Below are 20,943 nucleotides of genomic sequence, written 5' to 3' on the forward strand. Positions count from 1 at the left end.
AAAGCGGCCAAGGAGAGAGAAAGACAGACACACACATCTATTCTAGCACCCATTAATGTAACGGGTTTAAAGACTAGTAATAATAATAACAGTTTATATACTACAATACCGTTAAGTTCTAAGCGAGGTACAAATTGATTGAATTTAAGAGGGGGAAGAGGAGAGTTAATAGGACCGGAAATGCGTTGTTGAGGAGAAAGAGATTAATAGGACAGAGGAATCACTATGGAGGAGAAAGAAGATGAGTGGGTCAGTTGTCTAGATACTTTAGGAACAGGTGAGTTTTTAGACGTTTTCTGAATTCCTTATAAGTAGTGGGTCTGTGCTTTAATGCAATACCACCAAATATGTTCGAAAGTACCTATTTCTACACAACCTCTCCAACATTTATCCGATCCATTCCCATACATAGCTCGCAATCGTACTGGTGTATAATACCAGCAAAAAAACATTTTATATCCATTCTCTATCATATTACTGTCTATAGTTCCATATAAAAGAGTGTAATATTTTTAATCATTCCTTATCCAAATAAGTTTTACCTATGATCTTTTCCCAGCAGCGTCTATAGTTCAAGGGGGGATGAAGATGCTCCAATTGTGCATTATATAATCTAGTGATACTTCCTCTCCCACTGTCTTGTAACATGGCCTTCCCCAAATCCCAGTATTGAACAACAACTGATTCTTTTAGAACCACTTTTCTAATAAAACTTTCAACTTGTCTGTAATAGAATAAGTCATTTGGTACATATTCTTCTTTCAGTAATTCAAAGGGAACAATTTTCCTGTCTTCCAACAATTGATCTAATATTTTAAGACCTTTCTTTCCCCAAACGTGAAAGGCCACATCAACTTCTCCTGTAGTAAAATTGGGCATATATATAATAGCTGCCCCCATAAAATATTTTTCTTTAGCACTCTCCAGACCAGTAGAGGTTAATGTTTACGAATGGGTATACAGTATATCCAATCATGACCAGCAGGTGGAGACCGAAAACAAAACTGTGAGATAGTACATAAGATATCCCCTTCTCTATTCTCATCAGTCTTCTTTCAGTCTCCAGCAGGTGTTGAGTGATCTGTACCCATCTCCCTTAATAGGGCTGTTAGAATTTGTTTAGGGGGTTTCTAGTCCCTGTTTTTGGCCGGACAGAGCTTGGGCGGGCCCTGTTTGGGGGTCTGTCCAACCTCGGGGGTGTCAAACCTGGCGGGTCTTGAGCGGGGTCCCTCCCCCCACTTCCTCCACCTCCCCATATTTTTTTTAGAGGAGTCTCAGCAGTAAGCCTTGCCCCCTAAATCAAGCAAGGCATATTTTGCTTCGAGAGCCTGTGAAGTCTGTTCTGTAAAAAAACAAACCAAAACTTAAACAAAAAAAAACACAAATGCTGAGGTAGTGCTGGTCTGGAGGGTTGTTTCCCTTTAAGATAACTGTATTTTACTGTATTTTTTCATCTAACCAGCACTGTTTCTAGCTAGGTTGCATATGGAGCAATTGTGCTCTTCTTCGGGGGAGTGTGACACAATTTGGTCCAGCTGCGAGGCACTCGCGGCTGGCCTGAACTCGGCGGTTTAGGCCGGTGAGGTGGTAGAGCTCCATCGGCAGCGGCTGCAGGCCCAGAGCTCCCCGCCGATGGTGCCTCGCGAGTTGGCTGGGAGCAGTGGGGATGCCCGGTCTTCCCCAACTGCCCACGGAGGGATTCCCCGAACCAGCGATCGGGTTGCAAAGGATTCCCTCTCAGCTGATTTTTTGACAGCTGATGCCGACTTGCCTGTTTTAGCGGCTGGGACTGTTCAGTGTATCTGAATCCACAAATCAAGAGTATGTCGTATTACAGAGTTAGAATTCTTAGCTATTACAGAAAGTTGTTAAAGTTGGAGCCAAGGTATCGTCCACAGTGGGGGCGCTCCCAATATCACCTGTTCCATACATACCCAAGATTTTCTACTATCCCATTTCCAGTTAACTAAAAATCATAATTGGGCAGCTTGATAATAATATTGAAATTGTGGTACTGCCAATCCTCCCAGTTTTCTAGGTTGATACATCATAGCTCGGGAAACTCTCGGAGTCTTATGGTGCCAAATAAAAGCAAATGTCTTCCGCTCTAACTGTAGGAAGAATTTTTTGGGTAAGGATGAAAAAAGATATAACAACCTCGGAAGCACCACCATCTTTATTGTTTGTACTCTGCCCAGCCAAGAGATGTTTAAATGTTTCCATCTTTCAATATCCTGCCAAATCACTTTCAAAAGTGGGGGATAGTTGGCAGCATATAGCAAATCTATATATTTTGTTAAATTGATCCCCAAATATCATAATGATTGTTTTTGTACAATCTCTCTGGAAGCTGAACGGATGGGATCTTATATCTCTATTGGCTTCAGCTGCAGGGCAACTGTAGTGCAGGAAATTAGAGTAAGCGATGTCTCAGCATAGCTGCCCATTGAAGATTGCTCGTGTACTCGAAGCACCTTTGATGCAATAAGTACTTGTTCTCCTTACAGTTGCATAGTGGACCCAAGACCATAGTGATGAGGATGTGGTCACTATTATTATGATCTTTGTTAGTGGCAGCCTTTAAGGAGCAGCTCATGCAGAAAATCAGGGACTGGATGGAGCACTTCTTTGCTCAATGCAGTGCTGCAACTTTGAGGGCAGATACCATCTATCCAATACTGGAGACTTATGCACTGCCTGAAAGAGACACCCCAACACTGAGGTGTGGAGGGGGATAGAGCCATACTGGTGTCCATCCCTAGTTTTTTAGGGGAAGGAGGTTCGCTGATACATTAAGAATGCTCATAGTCTCAATGTCTCAGAAGGCCTGATCTGCAGTCAGTGGTGTGAGGGAGGCAGAAACCCAGACTTTACCACCTGAGTTATTTTTTGAGTCTGAGTCACTGCACTGCTGGGAACCTCATGATGAACCTGAGTGCAGTTAGATCTTACCAGGAAGAAGGTAAAGCAGTCTCTGCACAGCTTTTTAGCTTTTCACTTCATGTAGGGCTTGCTTCTTCAGAAGCCTTCCACAGGGTTGTGTGACTTCAACCTTGTACTGACCTAGCTGATGACAGCTTGTTTTGCACCAGTAGGTACTGCCTCTTGAAGTACTAGACCTGGAAGATCTTAGTTTCATGGTGGGGTATACAGTCTGCCGAGTTAGTGAGCTCCAGAACCTAGTGGCTGATCCACCTTAACACATTTTTTTTTTTAAATTCTTTATTCATTTTCACTTCAATTAACAAGTATTCAATATGATATCTTATAATATACAAAATCACTTGTACATTCTTAACCATAAATCTTAAATACTTTAAATTACCCCCATCCCATCCTCCCAGCCCTCCCTATATCAATAAAATTCATTCATATATGTATTGTATCCCTTCTTATTATAAAATTTCAAACATTTAAAGGTGTCTAATCATTTGAATATTCAATCAGTGGCCCCCATATCTTTCTAAACCTATCATAATTCCCATTCTGTAAAGCAAGAACTCTTTCCATTTTCTATGTATAACATACTGAATTCCACCAAAAGGTATAGTTAAGTCTTGTATAATCTTTCCAATTTCTAGTGATGTGTTGAATGCCAACTCCTGTCAATATTAATAATAATTTATTGTTAGATATTGAAATTTGACTTTTAAACCTCATTGAAGTACCAAATAAAATTGTGTCATATGACAAGGCAACAAAGTTTTCTAATAACAAATTAATTTGGGGCCAAATTGATTTCCAAAAGGTATTAATACAAGGACTGAAATAAATTAAAAGATCTAAAGTCCCTGCATCCTTTACCTTAACACATTTTTTAAATAATAGTGATTCTGCACACTCATTATTTCCTAAGCTAGCGTCGGAATTCCATAACCAGGCAATTGTCTTTCCAGTTTTTTTCCTAAGCCTCATTTTCGCAAAGGTAAAAGTTCACTGCATACTGTGGAAAGCTTTGGGGGGTTTTCTCTGGAGTAGACTCAACCCCATAGAAAGTCCACCCAGCTTTTTACCCAAATAGGATGGGGCCTGTCTTTGGTAAAAGCACATTATCCAACTTGGCTATCAGATTGTATTTCCTTCATTTATGCCCAGGCTGGGCTGGCTCTAGAAGGTTATGTTGCAGCTAATAATGATTGTGTTGGTAGCCCACTGAAAATTGGTCTTGTAGAACTCTGACAAACATCTGTCCACACTTTCAAACCCCACTATTGCTTGAACAGGACTTGTACCAATGCTGTAGATTTGGCCAGCTTGACCACCCTCACTTCCCCCCCTTCTCTTTCAGTTCCAGACTGCTTTTCTTAAAAAGGAAAAATTTGGCCTGTTGCTGTATGAGACAGACCTAAGTGGTTTACAGCCTAAACAGAAAGGAAGTGAATGCCAGTTATGAGGGTCATTTCATAAATAACGCACACTACTTTAAAAAATGTACGTTTGTTTGTTTTTCAAGTATTTCTTTACAGTCCTTCAATATAGTTTCCTTTCTTTGCAATGACCGAGTCCCAACGTCTGGGAAGCTTCATTATTCCATCCAAGACACCGTTTTAGTTAGTTGCCGAATGGCTCGGGTACTGGCGGAAGAAAGCTCTTCCAGAGATGCAAAACGATGTCCACACATAGGTTGTTTCAACTTTGGAAAAAAGTTGAAATCTGGTAGTCTCATGTGCGGCCTGTAGGGAGCATGAGGTAACGCCTCCCAGCTGTATTTAAGTAGTTTTTCAATGACATTCCCTATGTGCCGGCGAGCATTGTCGTGAAGAATAAGTGGCCCAGCCAAGAGCATCTGAGGTCAGGTTTTGTGCATTTTTTGCAAAAAATCACGATAATACACTGCTGTGACACTTCTTCCACATGGAAATTTGTCTGTGATGATGATGCCTTCATGATCATAAGCAAAAATCATTATTTGTTTGACTTTTGGTTGAGCTCATTGAAATTTTTTTTGGTGATGGGGAAGAAGGAGCTCTCCACTTGTCATTGAAAAACTACACGAATACGGCTGGGACTCGGTCATTGCAAAGCAGGGAGACTATATTGAAGAATTGTAAAGAAATGCTTGAAAAAAAAAATAACATGTAAATTAAAAAAAATAGTGTGCATTATTTATGAAATGACCCTAAGTATGATAGGAAAGAACATAACAAACTCAATAGCTTTTCTAGAAAATATTTGTTTTTGATGGCATGTTTTTTATTTCAGTTTGTGGAGAGTGATGATGATGAGGAGCTTTTGTTTAATATTCCGTAAGTATTTCAAATGGATTAACATTATTAAGATATTACTGGTACTCTGCCTTCTGGTTTCTTCTCATCATGCTTTTTTTATTAGCTTTACAGGTAATGTGAAGCTAAAAGGAATAATCCTTATGGGGGATGATGATTGCTCTCACCCATCTGAGATGAGACTGTAAGTGATACCATATTGGATTCTGGACTTAACCTTCATTAAAGGCAGATAATTTTATTTACTTCTATTATTCAGACCTTGGGTGCTACTTTGTTTCAGGTTCCAAAACTATGTGAAGACTAAATGAGGCTCCTTATAATAGTCCTATCTCTGGAGTTGGGGGATATCAAATGATTTTAGTTCTTTGGAGGAATCTGAAAAAATGTTTATTCTTTATTGTCCCTCCAGACCGGCACAGAAACTGATGGGTAATAGCTCACAACAACTAGCAAGCAGGTGGAGACTGAGACACAAACTTTTAGCTATAGTGCAGTCTCAAGTACAAACAGTCTGCTCTCAGTTGACAGCAGGTGGAAGTGGTAAGCCTGTGCAGTCTTTCCCTGGTTTAGTGTAGAGCTGTTGGATTTTATTTAAATTGGCCTTTTTGTCCCCGATTGTGGTGCCGGATTGAGCTTGGGAGACCCTTTCGGGAGTCCGTCTGACCTTGGGGGTGCCACACTCGACTGGTTGAATCCCTCCCCCCCATTTCCCCCACCTCCCCAAATTTTTATCTTTAGAGGTGCCTCAGCTGTAAGCTTTGCCACCACTGCCTGTAAGGCATATAGATTTGATGGCCAGTGGAGTCTGTTCAATTATAAATTAAAGTTGTAGTTAAAAAAAAAAAAAAGTCCTGAGGCAGTGCTGGTCTTAAGGAAAGCCTTCAATTAAGGTTAATTGACTTTTATTGTTAACTGGCACCTGTATTTTTTTCTTGTGATTTTTGCAATGAGCACTTTTAAAGGGAAAAAGTGCTCATTGTGTACCAGATGTGCAGTTGATGCGGCTGGTGTGTGCACAAAATGTACCGGCTGTCGCAAAGAGGAATCCTCGCTGACTTCAGGTGCCAGCAAGCAGGGTTCCCCTTCGCACATATACCGCAAATTGGCAGCAGCCTTCCAGTTTCCCTTCTTTAATGGCTGGATCTGTTCAGGCCTCTTTTCCACTGCAGCCTTCAAGGGAGTCTTGTTTTTTGTTTTGTTTTTTCCAGTGTGTTTTTTGCTGGGAAGCTCCGCCATCTTGTCTGCAGCTTCATGTGACATTCCCCCTGTCTTAGATAGACAAGAGCAGGTTAGAACATAAGAATAGCCTTACTGGGTCAGACCAATGGTCCATCTAGCCCAGTATCCCGTCTTCATGGAGGCCAATCCAAGTCACCCATGCAAAAACTCAAATAGTAGCAACATTCCATGCCACCGATCCAGGGAAAGCAGTGGCTTCTCTCATGTCTGTCTCAACAGCAGACTATGGACTTTTCCTCTAGGAACTTGCCCAAACCTTTTTTTTTTTTAACTAGCTACATTAACCTTAAAAAACATTGTTTTTTTATTTGTATTTTTTTGTAGGACAAGGCAGTTAAGACAAGTCTGTGTTTCAATGTATGTGTTTTTGTAATGTGTGTTTTTGGGTTTGTTTGTTTGTTTGTTTTTTTTTACTATGTATGTGCTTCTAATGGGTCTCCTGCCTTGGCAATTAGTCCTGCTTTGCCACCAGGGTATTTTGGGGTTTTGTTTTTTGTTTTTTTTTGCAGAATTTGTTTTAGCCTTGTGCAAGGCTTATGTGCAAGCAGCCAGGTGTCCTGTTTCTTCCCCAGGAGCTTTTCAGGAGAGAGGGGCTTTTGCCTTCTATGTCTACCCCTGTTCAGCCCCCTTCAATGTCATCCCTGGACCCATCCCTCCCCCCCCCCCCCGGGTGTTCAGCCAAGCGGCTGCGGGTCTCGTGGGAGAAGGATGTTTTTCTTTGGGGAGACGTTTTCTCTTGAGGAGGACTTGTTGGATATCCAAGATCCGTTTGGCGGGACAGATGCCACTGGAGTGTGTTTTTCGGAGCCACCAGCTGGCGAGGTTGCGTCGGTGGTGCACATTTTCCAGCGGGAAGAGCTCCAGGAACTTATTCTTCAGGTTTCATCGGTTTTGCATTTTGAGGAAGACGCAAAGAAGCCCCTGCTTCGGGGGATCTGTTCAGCCTCCTGTTCTTTTCCTATGCATCAGGATATTTGGGACATAGTACTCATGCAATAGAAGGCGCTGTACATGCCTTTTCATTTTGCGCAGTCCATATATTGGCTATATCCCATCCCTGATGGGGATAGAGATACCTTGAAGTCTCCTGTGGTTGATGCTGTGGTCTCGGCCATAGTGTGTTGACATATGGTGCTGTTTGAGAGCGGCTCGGCCTTGCAAGACTCTGAGGATCGTTGGCTGGAGTCGTTTCTTAAACAGAGTTTTGATGTGGCTGCCCTGGAGGTCCAGGCAGCGATGTACGTCGGTCTAGTGGCTTGGGCTTGTTTTTGGTGATACGAGTGTGTCCTTGACTTGGAGCTGGTTGACTGGTCCTTGGTGGATCAGGAGGTGGCTAAGATTGAGCTGGGCGCTTCTTATCTCTCAGATGCCATTTATGATCTGTGGGCTTCGGTCAAGTCCATGGCTCTAGGAGTGGTTGCTCGCCTTACCTTGTGGCTCCAGGGTTAGTCGGCGGATGCAATGTCTAAGGCTAAGCTTACTAAATTTCCCTTTTGGGGTTCTTTTCTTGTTTGTCGAGGATTTGGACAAGTTGGTTCAGGCTTTGACTGACTCAAGGTGCCCCATCTTCCTGAGGACCATTCTCACCTGCTTTTGTGGGGTGGAGTTGCATGGGGGCGTTTGCGTGGTGTTTGTCCATTGGGGGCAGTTTCTTTTCCTTTCAGGGGCCATTTCTTTCAGTGCATGCAGTCCTTTTGGAGTGCCCATGGGGGTGGGGGGGTGATCATGACTCCTCTGGAGGCCCCTCTGTTGCCCCCCCGGACCAATGATCCCTTGTGTGCCCTTTCCCTGGTGCTGGTGGGCATCAGGTTACAGGAGTTTTACCAGAGGTGGGTCAAAATCACAACGGATCTGTGGGTCCTGGAGGTGATTCAAGACAGATATGTTCTGGAGATTTCCTGGCCCTTGCCAGATCATTTCTTCTCCTTGTCAGGTGGCTTGAAAGAAACGGGCTTTTCGTCAGACACTGCAAAGGTTGCTGGACCTCAAAGCAGTGGTTCCAGTGCCTTGGGAGTTTCGCACCAGCAAGTATTCCATTTAGTTTGTAGTGCCCAAGAAAGAGAGGTCTTTTTGGCCCATTTTGTTTCTAAAAGGAGTCAACATGGCGCTCCGGGTTCCGCCTGTTCACATGGAGACCCTGAGATATGTCATTCTGGTGGTCTAGCCTGGGGAATCTCTGGCTTCTCTAGATTTGACAGAGGCCTACCTACATATTCATATTTGGGCCTCTCACCAGCATTTCTTTTGCTTTGTGATTTTGGGAAAGCACTGTTAGTTCGGTGCGCTTCCTTTGGTCTGGCCATGGCTCTGCGGACTTTCACCAAGATTATAGTGGTGGCGGTGGCCTTATGCAAGGAGGGAATTCTGGTTCATACCTATCTGGATGACTGGTTGATTCAAGCAAAGTCATTTCAGGAGAGCTCCCGTTGAGGAGTTCCTGCTGTCGCTGGGATGGATGTTTTAAAATAATTAGCTAGCATATTCGGGGACGGAGGATTTTCATGTTGTGAGCAACAATTTGAAGAAACACTTGTCAAATTGGTAACCAGTTTAAACAATAACTTTGTGTCTAGTACAGTTGATCTAATTTGGGTAGCATAATATGCTTTTTTTTCCTTGGTAACTTTTTATAGTCGCGGGCTAAATTTCTACATTTTTGTTCAACAGATTTTTAAGCCATGCTCACTTAAGTCTTCTTACTGAGCTGTTTAATGTTAACAATTTCAAATCCAACCACTTATCCATTTTATAATTATATATTTTAATCATTTACAGTTAGGGGCGATGTCATAGAGTAATATATGACTTATTAAATTCCATTGCTTGTAGAAATTAGCCATGGGCACAATAGTGGAGATTGAATCAGATTTAGTCCAAAAATCTGCTAATATAAGATCTTGTGAATAGCTGCTGCATAATGGTCTGGTTACATTTTTTAGTTAGCTGCCAATTGAGATTGACCTGATATTGATAATGATCTGAGTACAAGGATGGCGTTCATATTCCCTCTGCTACTGAAATAGCAGGAAACAAGGAATTCTTCCTTTGATAATGTTACTAGGTCTAAGTGATGACTTTTACAGTGAATGGAGGAGAAACTAGGAATACTATATTTTATTATTGATCATTTTATTTTAGTATTTCTATACCACTTATAACCTAAGTGGTTTACATTCAGGTACTCAAGCATTTTTCCCTAATGTACCTGGGGCAATGGGGGATTGAGTTGTTAAATGCATGTGGAATGTGAAAAATTTGACAAATATACTAGAGAGATCAGATGTAGAACCAGTTCTAACTGCCACGTTGTTTGTTCAATTAGCATTGGATTCGGATAGAGACTGGTTATTAAAAAAATGGTTTTCAAACATAAAGATAAATTATTTATGAATTACAAAATTAGAATGTATCCGGACGTATCCAGAATAACTCCAAAAAAGAGGAAGCAATTTTTACTTTTAAGACCTATTCTATATTTTCTTTTTTGTTATGTTGATACTGTTATTTTCTAAATGATTGTTGTGATCATGGAAAATTGAAAATTCAATAAAGAAATAATTTTTTTTAAATGTGCAAAAATAAACAAAGCCAGAATCTTTAAACACAATAAGGAAATAAGAAAACCAACCTTTCGCATAGTTTGAGAGTTAAGTTCTTTATCTATGCAGATGATATTACTATAGTGCTTCACAAACAACCACACTCTCAAAATGTTTGCAGCACAGTAAACACACACGCCATGTGAATGCTAAGAAGTAATTCACAAATAGTATCTCAAACCCTAGCTAGAAACAAGATAGGGATTAGCATGCACCACCGGCTTAATATTGTGAAAATTATCACGAGGTAGGAAAAAGCCTCATATCTCCTCCTTCATCCCAACAATATATAAAAATTGTAGATATATAGGAGGCTTTATAGGGGTTAGTATAATCACTGGCATAAAAAACCTCCTCTATAATGTTTCACTAAATGAAAGCCTTGTGCAATGCAATAAAATCCCTACGTTGTTTATACTACATTGAGAGACTACAAAGTGACAGAGCAACTAATGCTTCATCAGAGCAATACTAAATATACTTGGAGGAGATATACCACCCATCTATACTATAATGCTTCCAGTTACATCCTTTACAGGGGAGATAAAAAAACCAAATTTCTTCATTATTAATTCATATTGAGCAATGGACAATGAGGGCCAAACTTAAACTTAATCTGGAAAAATCAAAATTTTTTTGGCTAGTCCTTCTGATAATATAAAAGAAAAGGAATTACTATTGAATGGTCAAACTTTCTTAATTTCTGCCTCAATCAAAATCGTGGGTGTTATAATGGACCGCCATTTAACTTTGGATGATCACGCAAATCTATTGACAAAAAAATGTTACACAATTTTGTGGAAACTTAGGACGATAAAAATTTTTTTTGATAGTGTATCTTTTAGATTATTAGTACAATCCTCCATTTTATCTGTTCTGGATTATTGTAATATAATATATGTGGGATCTCATAAAAAGCTTCAAAAGAGATTGAGACTTATCCAGAACACGGCAGTGAGAGGTTGTAAACTGAAAAAACACCATGAACATCTTCTCTCGCACCAAGCAGCATCATGGGGTAAAGACCTAGAACAATTGCTTTCGCCCACTACTTATGAGGAATTTAGGAAACGTCTGAAAACACACCTGTTCCTAAAGTATCTAGACAACTGATCCTCTCTTCTCTCTCCCCTCTATAGCGATTAATTTGTTCTATTGATCACTCTCTCCTCAAAAATTGATTTCCTGTCCTATTAACCCTCTTTCTTCCTCCCCTCTTAAAGTCAATCAATTTGTACCTTTGCTTAATCTTTGTAAACCGCATAGAACTTCACGGTATTGCGGTATATAAGCTGTTATTATTATTATTTTTGGTCTGAAAAAATATGGCCATGTTACTCCATTTTATCGACAGTTGCAATGGCTGCCTTTTGAGGTATGTCCTTTAGGAAACTGCTAGAAACTGATTTGTTTGATAAATTTGTAAACTGATGTCTTAGCATTTTGATTGGTATATTGTTCACATATTTGCTATTTTAGCTGATTTTAATGTATTTTTAATAAATTGTATTTTATCTCATGTTTGAATTTTCTACTGTATATGAACTGCCTAGAACTATATGGTATGGCGGTATATGAAAATAAATTCTTATTTATTATCTTATTTTTATTTTTTTTTTACTAAGGTAGACTAACCGATTAGCGTGCGCTAAATGCTAACGTGTGCATTTTAGTCTATGGACGCGTTAGTGTTTAGCGTGCGCTAATTTGTTTAGCGCACCTTAGTAAAAAAGGGCCTTCGAGCTCCTTTTACAAAGCTGCAATATTGTTTTTAGCTACATCCACGCTATGCGGCTAGAACTAACGCTAGCACGCACGCTAAAACCACTAGCACAGCTTTGTAAAAGGAGCCCTTAGTCTTCTAAACATATTTGCTGTTCTCTGAGGTACTCTTTTACTAAGCTGTGTTAAGCCCTAATATGTGTCTATCAAAGCTTAAAAGGGCTTCACTCAGGCATGCACAAAGCACATGCAAAATAATGGAGTGGAGAGTGGGCGTTTCTGCTCTAATCGGCACATTTACTGCAGGCTGTTTGAGCTCTTACTATCTACAAAATAGATGGCGGTAAACTGCTCACATGCTAATTTTGGTTAATATGCCATGTGCTAATGCTATACTAGTGCATGACTATTAGTTGAGAAAACAGAATATTGGCCATTTTCCAGCAGTGAGGAAAAAATGACTTTAGCATACTCTTATGTGGGTGTTTCCTGTGAGCTAAGACCAACTTTTCCTACACCTTGGTAAAAGGACCCCTAAATGTTGTTTCTCCTGCTCAATATTAGTTTTACAATACTACCATATTTTTTGCTCCATAAGATGCACTTTTTTCCCCCAAAATGTGGGTGGAAATAAGGGTGCGTCTTATGAAGCGAATACAACAACGCCCCCCCCCCTCCCCCCCGGATATAAAATGCCTGCCCTGCTTGACAGGATTGGGTTACTGCCATTGTCCATTGCAGTTCTCCAAGTGCTGCTCGGCTAAGCCTCCCCCCCTGCTACTCTGGCACCGAGTTGCTGGTGAACTGCAGCTACTTGGGACTGAGCCACGTCCCTGCCGATCTCCCTTTGCAAGAGAGGAAGAAAAACTTTTGCTTCCTCTGTCCAAATGCTGCTCAGCTAAGCCTCCCCCCCCGGGCTGCTCTGGCACAGAGCTGCTGGTGAACTGCAGCCACCTGGGACTGAGCCACGCCCCCACCAATCTCCCTGGCTAAGCAGCGTCCATGTAAGTGCTGCAAAAGCCTTATCTCGTTTCCCTGTCACAATGATAAGTTGCAAGGGGGGAAGAAAAACTTTTGGTGCCTCTCTTCCCCCTCCCCCCCGTTACTTGAATGATGCTCCATGCTACATTTTGCTTTACTTTGACAGCATGCATATTGTTTATTAACTTTTGCCTTTGACCGCTTTAGTTTTGATTTGTAGAGTGAGTTTGTTTGTGTTGTTGGGAGTGGTAAATGTGCTCTTGTTCTTTTTCTGGGCTGTGATCGGTGCTCCCGCAGAAATATCTAACTTAAGATTATCGGTCATTTTCTTCTTGCATTAAGACAAAGTGAAAGGATTTGGTGAATGGAGATAGATGTTGCTCTAAAGAGCACAAGTGATCTGTCTGAGATACAGTAGGTTATCACATTTTTCAGTACATCTTAATTCTTAATTACCCTGTACTCTAAATTATGCAGTTTCTAGAAGAAAGTTAGAACAGGCTTTAAACACCTGCACTGCTAAATGTTTTGGGGTTTTTTAATATAAAAAATTTTAATGAATGCGGGACATTATCTAACAGTTTTACAATACAGAGTTATTGGGTGGGGGGACCCTGCCTGCCTGCCCTGTCCCAGCCTACCACTAAACCACCAGAGGGGAGGACAGGGTGCAGAGCCTGGCAAGGAGTGTGGGGTTGGGTGCAGAGTCTGGCAGGGAGAATTTGGTTCAGAATGTGTGTTTTTTTTTTTTTGTTTTCCTCTAAATCTAGGGTGCATCTTATGGTCAGATGCATCTTATGGAGCGAAAAATACGGTATATACTATATCCGACAGCCTGGAAAGGCATTCAAGGAGTACAAAATTGCTGCTGGATTTTATCTATGTTAAGAGTAAAAAGGCTGTCAGTCAGGAGCAGTGAGGAAGGACATTGGGAGGAAGAGGAATTTCCCATAAGGCTTTATTTTGTTACTAGTCTTATAGCCCGTTATATTAACGGGTGCTAGAATATGTGTGTGTCTGTCTTTATTTTTTTTTTTCTCTCTCCTTAACCGCTTTCTGTATTTCTGTCTTTCTTTCTTTTTTTTTTCCTTGGCTGTCCACCACCACCCCTTGCCTGCTCCCCCTGTCCATTCTCCCCTGTGTCCTCCACCACCCCATCACTGCTCACCTTATCCAGCAGCAGCACTTCTCCCTTTGTTTTACCTCCTCTTGTCCATCATCACCTCCTTCCAGCAGTAGACCTGCTTTCATTTTTCTGCCCCCCCTGTCCATCAGCACCTCTTCCCCTGTCCGTCAACCCCTTTTTCCTGCTCCCCCTGCCCAGCAGTACGCCTCCCTTCCTTTTTCTGCCCCTCCATTTCCCTGTGCTGCAGCATTTCCCTCCCACCCCACTTCCCTGTGCAGCATTTTCCTCCCCCCCATACCTTCCTCTTTACCTCCATGCCATACCATTCTCTCCCCCTCTGCTGCCTTTCCTCCTTCAACTTCATCGGGCGGCAGCAGCAGCATTTATAATTAATTGCTGATGCCGGCTTCAGGTCTTCCTCTCTGGCGGGTCCTATCTTCATGAAAACATGAAGTCGGCAGGACCCGCCAGAGAGGAAGGCCTGAAGCCGGCAACAGCAGCGAATTTTAAACGCTGCTGCTGCCTGAAGAAGCCAGGCCTTAACCACAAAGCTGGGGTGGGGGGTGGAGGTTTTTAAAAGGTACAGTGGTGGCGGTGTTGGGGGGGGTTTGAAAAGCCATCAGCCGTGAAGTATGTTGCCTGCATACTTCACAGCCGACGGCTTTTCAGGACTTTAAAAACTTGCCTGTTTTATTTTTAAATGCTGTCCGGGCTCGGCCGCCACGATCTGCAGCCACCGATTGCCGCCTCGGGGGGGAGGGAGAGAGAGCTTCGTGCGCATGCACACTCCTACCTGCAGTGCCCTACAGCGCACGGAAAACAGAACACACAGATGGAGTGACAATGCGCGGCTAGCGTTTTATTATATTAGATATAAAAAACTAAACAAAGCTATCATTTTTGTTAAATGCAACTAACTTTTGCTATTACCATAGAGGATCTAAAGCTGAGCAGTCTATTTGGAATATGAAGTGTGGGATTGTATGATGGATCAGGCTTCAGTTTATGTTGCCTGACATTCCCTTCTTCTTTTTTAGGTACAAGAATATGAACCATATGTGCTTTGATGACACAATTCGGGAGGCTGATCAGGTGTTCAGTCTGAATAGAGACATCCATGGTGAACTGGAGTATCCTACAAAGTATGGGAGTGGTGGTTGTTCTGGATGAGGCTTTTAATCTTACAAAGTATGAAGGGACTGAAAACTGGGAATGAAGTTGATTCTCATGGAGAAGACCCTGAGATTTATCTAGGGGCCAAGGATATTCAGTGCTGGTATTGGCTAACTATGCACATAAGTAAGAAAAGAGAATAAGCTGCCTAGAAAATGGTGGTGAATATGCATATTTCTAATGGTCAGCACCATTCAAGAAAGTGTGGGATAGGCATGTGGGATCTCTTAGAGAGAGGAAGAGATAATGGTTACTGAGGATGGGCAGACTGGATGAGCCATTTGGCCTTTTTCTGCCATCATGTTTCTATTCCCAATTATTGTGTTGCTGAATATCCAGCTTTAACTTCAAACACCAGGGCTTGCATTCAAAGAAGCTCTGACTGGCATTTGAATATTTCCTTGATCTATACTTTCGGCAAATAAAGAGCTGCTTCTTATGCTCCCTTGCAGCAAACTAACTTATGTACAGTTCTTCTATATGTGAACTGCCTAGAACTATGTGGAGTGGCGGTATACAAAAATATATTATTATTATTTCTTACATATTTCCTGAATGCTATTGAAACAGGGTACATTCAAGTACAGTAGGTTTTTTGGAGGGGTTTCCTGTCTCTAGACAGCTCACTCTGAGGCATTGAAGGGTTAAGTGACTTATTCAAGGTCAGAAGCCATGCTGGCTCGCCCTCAGCTGTCCATTGTTTTCTATGTGCTCGCAGATGCTGTCCTTAACCAGTGCTTCCATCATCTTTCCCGGAACCGAGGTCAAGCTCACCGACCTGTAGTTTCCTGGGTCACCCCTCGATCCCTTCTTGAAGACAGGCGTGACATTTGCTATTTTCCAGTCCTCCGGGATCTCGCCAGTTTTTAAGGATAGGTTATATATTTGCTGGAGTGTTTCCGCTATTTCGTTTCTCAGTTCTTTTAATACCCTTGGGTGGATTCCGTCCGGGCCTGGTGATTTGTTGCTCTTCAATCTGTCTATCTGTCAGAGGACATCCTCTTGGCTTACCTCTATTTGCTCCAGTTTTTCATCTTGATCCCCACTTATGATCTCCTCGGGCTCCGGAACATTGGATGTGTCCTCGCTCGTGAAAACCGACGAGAAGAACTTGTTTAACCTGTCGGCTACCTCTTTTTCCTCCTTTATCACTCCCTTTCTGTCTCCATCATCCAACGGTCCCACTTCCTCCCTTGCCTGTTTCTTTCCCTTTACGTACCTGAAGAACGGCTTGAAGTTTCTCGCTTCCCTCGCCAGCCTCTCTTCATATTCTCTTTTTGCTTCCCTAACCACTCGGTGACATTCCCTTTGGTGTTTTTTGTGTTCCTTCTGGTTGTCTTCAGTCTGGTCCTTCTTCCATTTTCTGAACGATATTTTCTTGTCCCCTATCGCCTTTTTCACTGCATCTGTTATCCACATCGGGTTTATTGTTTGATTCTTTTTGCACCGTTTCCTAAACCTGGGGACGTACAGGTTTTGTGCCTTGTGCACCGTGTCCTTGAGTATGGACCAGGCCTTCTCAATGGTCTCCAGCTTCCCTGAGCCGCTTCTGAATTTCTTTCCCTCATAGCGTCGTCATTCCCTTTTCTGAAATTGAGAGCTGTCATCGTGGTTCTCTTTACCTTTGATGTTCTTACTTCTAATTTGCACTGGATCATGTTGTGATCACTATTTCCCCCTATTACTACCACCTCCTTTGCGAGTCCCCCTAGTCTGTTGAGGATTAGGTGGAGAGTGGCATCTCCTCGCGTCGGTTCCATGACCATCTGTTCCATGAAACAGTCCCTCACAGCCTCCAGAAATTTTGTTTCCCTCGTGCAGTTGGAGTGTCCAATGCTCCAGTCTATCCCAGGGTAGTTGAAATCCCCCCATCACCACCACCCTTCCGCTTTTGTATTGCTGCCTCAATTCAGCTTCCAGGTCCTGGTCTTCGGCTTCCAGTTGTCCTGGTGGGCGATAGTATAGTCCCAGTTTTATGTCAGCCCCATTTCTTCCTGGTAACTTAACCCATAGTGATTCCAAACCGTCCGCCCTTATTGCTGTTTCCATCCTGGTCGAGTGAATGGAGTCCCTTATGTATAGCGCTATTCCTCCACCCTTCTTGTACGTCCTGTCTCTCCTGTAGAGTTTGTACCCTGGTAGGACCACATCCCATTTGTTGTCCTCAGACCACATCCCATTTGTTGTCCCATGTTTCTGTGACTCCAATTATGTCTAGGTCCTCTTTGTTGGCTATGACTTCTAGCTCTCCCATTTTGGTTCTTAGACTCCTTGCATTTGTGTATAAGCAATTCAGGTCCCGGTTGTTTGCTTTCCCTGCTGGTTTTTCTCGTGGTTTGGTGTTCCCTCTGACCCCCTTATGGGCTGTTGGCTCCTGAGGTTCACTTTGTTCTTCCTCCTTCTGCGGCATGCCTTCCCCATCCTCAGCCTGCTTCCCCAATTTCACATGTCCCTCTATCTCCTGCTGTTCGTTCTTCTTTTTGCTCTCTAGTTTCATTTGTTCCTAGTACCCCTGTATTTCATCCTTTAGTTCTTTTTCATATTTTTCCTGCTCGTCCTTAAGTCTCTCTCTACTTTTCCCCCGTTCAGTATCTTCATTTGATACTCTTGTCCGAAGCGTCGTTGTTAGATCGTCTGTCGGCTTTCCCCTTCTCCTCAGTTTAAATCCTTGTCTATTTCATTCTTGACGTTGCCAGCATTCTTATTCCTGCCGTGCTCAGGTGCAGTCCATCCCTCCTGAAGAGCTTGTTCTTTCCCCAAAAAGTGGTCCAGTTCCTTACAAAGTGGAAACCTTCCTCTTCGCACCATCTCCTCAGTCATCTGTTTATTGTTTGCAGCTCGGTCTGCCTTCTCGCATCCGCCCTCAGTACTGGCAGGATCTCAGAAAAAGCTACCTTCCTTGTCCTCAGCTTCAGTTTCCTTCCCAGGGTCGTATCTCCCTTGTCCCTCCTTTCCTCTAGGGCAGGGGTAGGCAATTCCGGTCCGCCAGAACCAAGTCAGGTTTTCAGGATATCCACAATAAATATGCATGAGATAGATTTGCATCTCAAGGAGGCAGTGCATGCAAATCCATCTCATACATATTGTGGATATCCTAAAAACCTGACCTGGCTCCGTATTCAGGGCTTCCAGTCTCTCCTTGTACGTCTTCTGGCACAAACCTCCTGCCATTTTCATTGCCTTCCACTGGACCGCTTCGCCAGATACGTCTCCAAAATTGAACACAATACTCCAAGTGGGGCATCAACATCTACTTACTTCTATTGGTCACAGCCTAGCATCCTTCTGGCAACAGCCACCGCCTTGTCACACTGTTTCTTCACTTTTAGATCTTCAGACACTATTGCCCCAAATATCATTTAAGTTATTTAAAATGCTCAAACAAGGCACTTTTCTTATTATATTAAGGTTCTGTCGATATGTTTCGCCTCCTCGGCTATGTCGAGGCTGTCCCCTAGGTGCAGAGAATAAGCAAAATTACTACACTTAGTCTGTGTTTATTCCCAGTGTTTTATCCTAAGAAACATCAGTTTTTAACATTTTATTCTCCTATCAAGTTTGTCTCCACCAAAAGCAAAGAGGAAAAAATACAATATAAAGGATCGATGACAATCTGAGCAGCTCTCTTAAGACAATATGATAGATTGCTGCGCTCAACTCTGAAGATCCTGAAAAAAGTAAAATGATTTCTTAGAGTTGAAGTCGATTGTGATTGCATATTTGGGGTGATATTTCCTTTTGAATACTCTTGCAGTCAAAGATTGGAGCCATATTTATACTCCTATAAAAGTTTATGCACCCATTGTGCAAAACATAGCACACTTCTGCTCTCAAAGATACTGATGCAAAGATGTGATCTGGGAAGCAAAACACAAGTTTTCCATGTGCCAGCACCACCTAGTTTTCTTGTCCAAATGTAAGAGGTTTTTACCCTAGATCAGTGTTCCTCAACCTTTTTACACCCGTGGACCGCAGAAATAAAATAATTATTTTGTGGACCGGCAAACTACTAAGACTGAAATTTTAAAAAACCATTTCTGCGAGCTCGGTCCCCACAAACCATCTGATCCCATCTGCACAAGCCACAGTTATGATTTTACATTGAACATATTTTATTAAAGCATAAAAAGAAACAATATTCTGTACAATTGTCATTTTATAAATACAAATATACAGAGCAAGGACCAACAAAACCCCTGTCTCCCCTCCCCTTCATATATATCCCCTCTACTATCAAGAAAACTGAATAAGCCAAATTATTGCAGAATGCTATACAGAAATATCATGCTAACAGAATACCATAGTTACACATGACAGGAATAGTGTTAGGAGAGTGCCCCCTGGTCAGAGAGAGCCCTGGGCTTTGCAGTCCCCAGTTATATCTCTAGCAGGATATATATTTCAAATCTGATATATTCTAATGACAAAATAGAAATAAAATTATTTTTTTCTACCTTTTTGTTTTCTCTGATTTCTGCTTTCATCTTCTTTTCACTCTTTTCCTTCCAGCATCTGCCCTGTCTCTTCAATCCAGCATCTGCCCCTTCCTCCACTGTTTGCCTTCTCCCCCTTCCATATGTATCTGACTTCTTTCTATGCCCCTCTCCCCTTTCCATCCAGCCTGTGCCTCCTCTCCTTTTTACATCATTTATTCCAGCTTCACTGCTTTCTTCATTTTTATCTCTCCTACAGCAGATCTAGCATCTGCTTATTTCTCTGCTGACCCCTTCCCATCATCAATCTCTCTACTTTCTCATATCTCTATCTCCTCTTCCCCTCCTCTAATCACCCTGCTAGCTGTTTCCTTCCTTTTTTCCTTCTCCCTTCCCTCTTCCTCCTATCCAGCAGTAATTCTCTTCCCTTCCTCCCCTCCCAACAGCATCTCTCCTTCTCCTTCCCTCCAGGTCCAGTAGCAGCTGTCCCTTTTTTCCCTTGTCCAGCAGCTTTCCAGACACCTTTCCCTCCTCCCCTTCCAGCAGCATCTCTCCTTCTCCTTCCCTCTAGGTCCAGTAGCAGCTGTCCCTTTATTCCCTTGTCCAGCAGCTTCCCAGACTCCTTTCCCTCCTACCCTCCCAGCAGCATCTCTCCTTCTCCTTCCCTCCAGGTCCAGTAGCAGCTGTCCCTTTTTTCCCTTGTCCAGCAGCTTCCCAGACTCCTTTCCCTCCTCCCCTCCCAGTAGTAGCTGTCCCTTTTTTCCCTTGTCCAGCAGCTTCCCAGACTCCTTTCCCTCCTCCCCTCCCAGTAGCAGCTGTCCCTTTTTTTCCCTTTCCCAACAGCTTCCCAGACTCCTTTCCCTCCTCCCCTCCCCTCCCAGCAGCATTTCTCTTTATCCTTCCCTCCAGATCCAGTAGCAGCTGTCCCTTATTTTTTTCCTTGCCCAGCAGCTTCCCAGCCTCCAACAGTGGCTTTCTCCCCTCCCAGCAGCTCTCCTTACTTGCCAGTGCAGTGATTCAGGAAGGCAGCCTCTGGTCCTTTGTTGGGTTGCGCCGCCTCTGAGGAAAGAGGAAGGTACATCATCAGAGGCAGCCGTGACTCAGCAAAAGCCCCACAGCTGCCTTCTTGAATTGCTGCGCTGGTAAGTAAGGAGAGCTGCTGAGAGGGGAGAAAGCCACCGTCGGAGGCTCCCCATGATCTCTCCGGCCTGGCGCGGACCAGCTGGAAATATCTCATCGATCTCGCCGGCCCTGCATGGACCGGCAGAAATTTCTTGCGGACCGGCACCAGTCCACGGACCAGCGGTTGAAGAACAGGGCCCTAGATGATATGTTGTACAACAGTTGTTGGTACACTGTTCTGTACCGTTTTGGTGATGTGAAACTGGAAGACTTTTATATAAGTGTTCAAGAGCAAGTAGAGGTGAAACAGACATGATTTG

The 20,943-nt window shown here is 42.8% G+C and overlaps 1 protein-coding gene across 1 annotated transcript in view; it reads left to right on the forward strand.

Moving 5' to 3' along the window:
* The window catches only part of PITHD1 (PITH domain containing 1), a 30,508-nt gene that overhangs the window by 1,399 nt on the left and 8,166 nt on the right, over positions 1-20,943 (forward strand). Inside the window, exons 2-4 of the mRNA XM_033954181.1 lie at positions 5,203-5,246; positions 5,332-5,409; positions 14,933-15,037. Of these exons, the coding sequence (XP_033810072.1) occupies positions 5,203-5,246; positions 5,332-5,409; positions 14,933-15,037 (227 nt within the window). The remainder of the gene's footprint in view (positions 1-5,202; positions 5,247-5,331; positions 5,410-14,932; positions 15,038-20,943) is intronic.

This window comes from Geotrypetes seraphini, chromosome 8 (genome assembly GCF_902459505.1).
Source record: "Geotrypetes seraphini chromosome 8, aGeoSer1.1, whole genome shotgun sequence".
Lineage (NCBI taxonomy): Eukaryota > Metazoa > Chordata > Amphibia > Gymnophiona > Dermophiidae > Geotrypetes > Geotrypetes seraphini.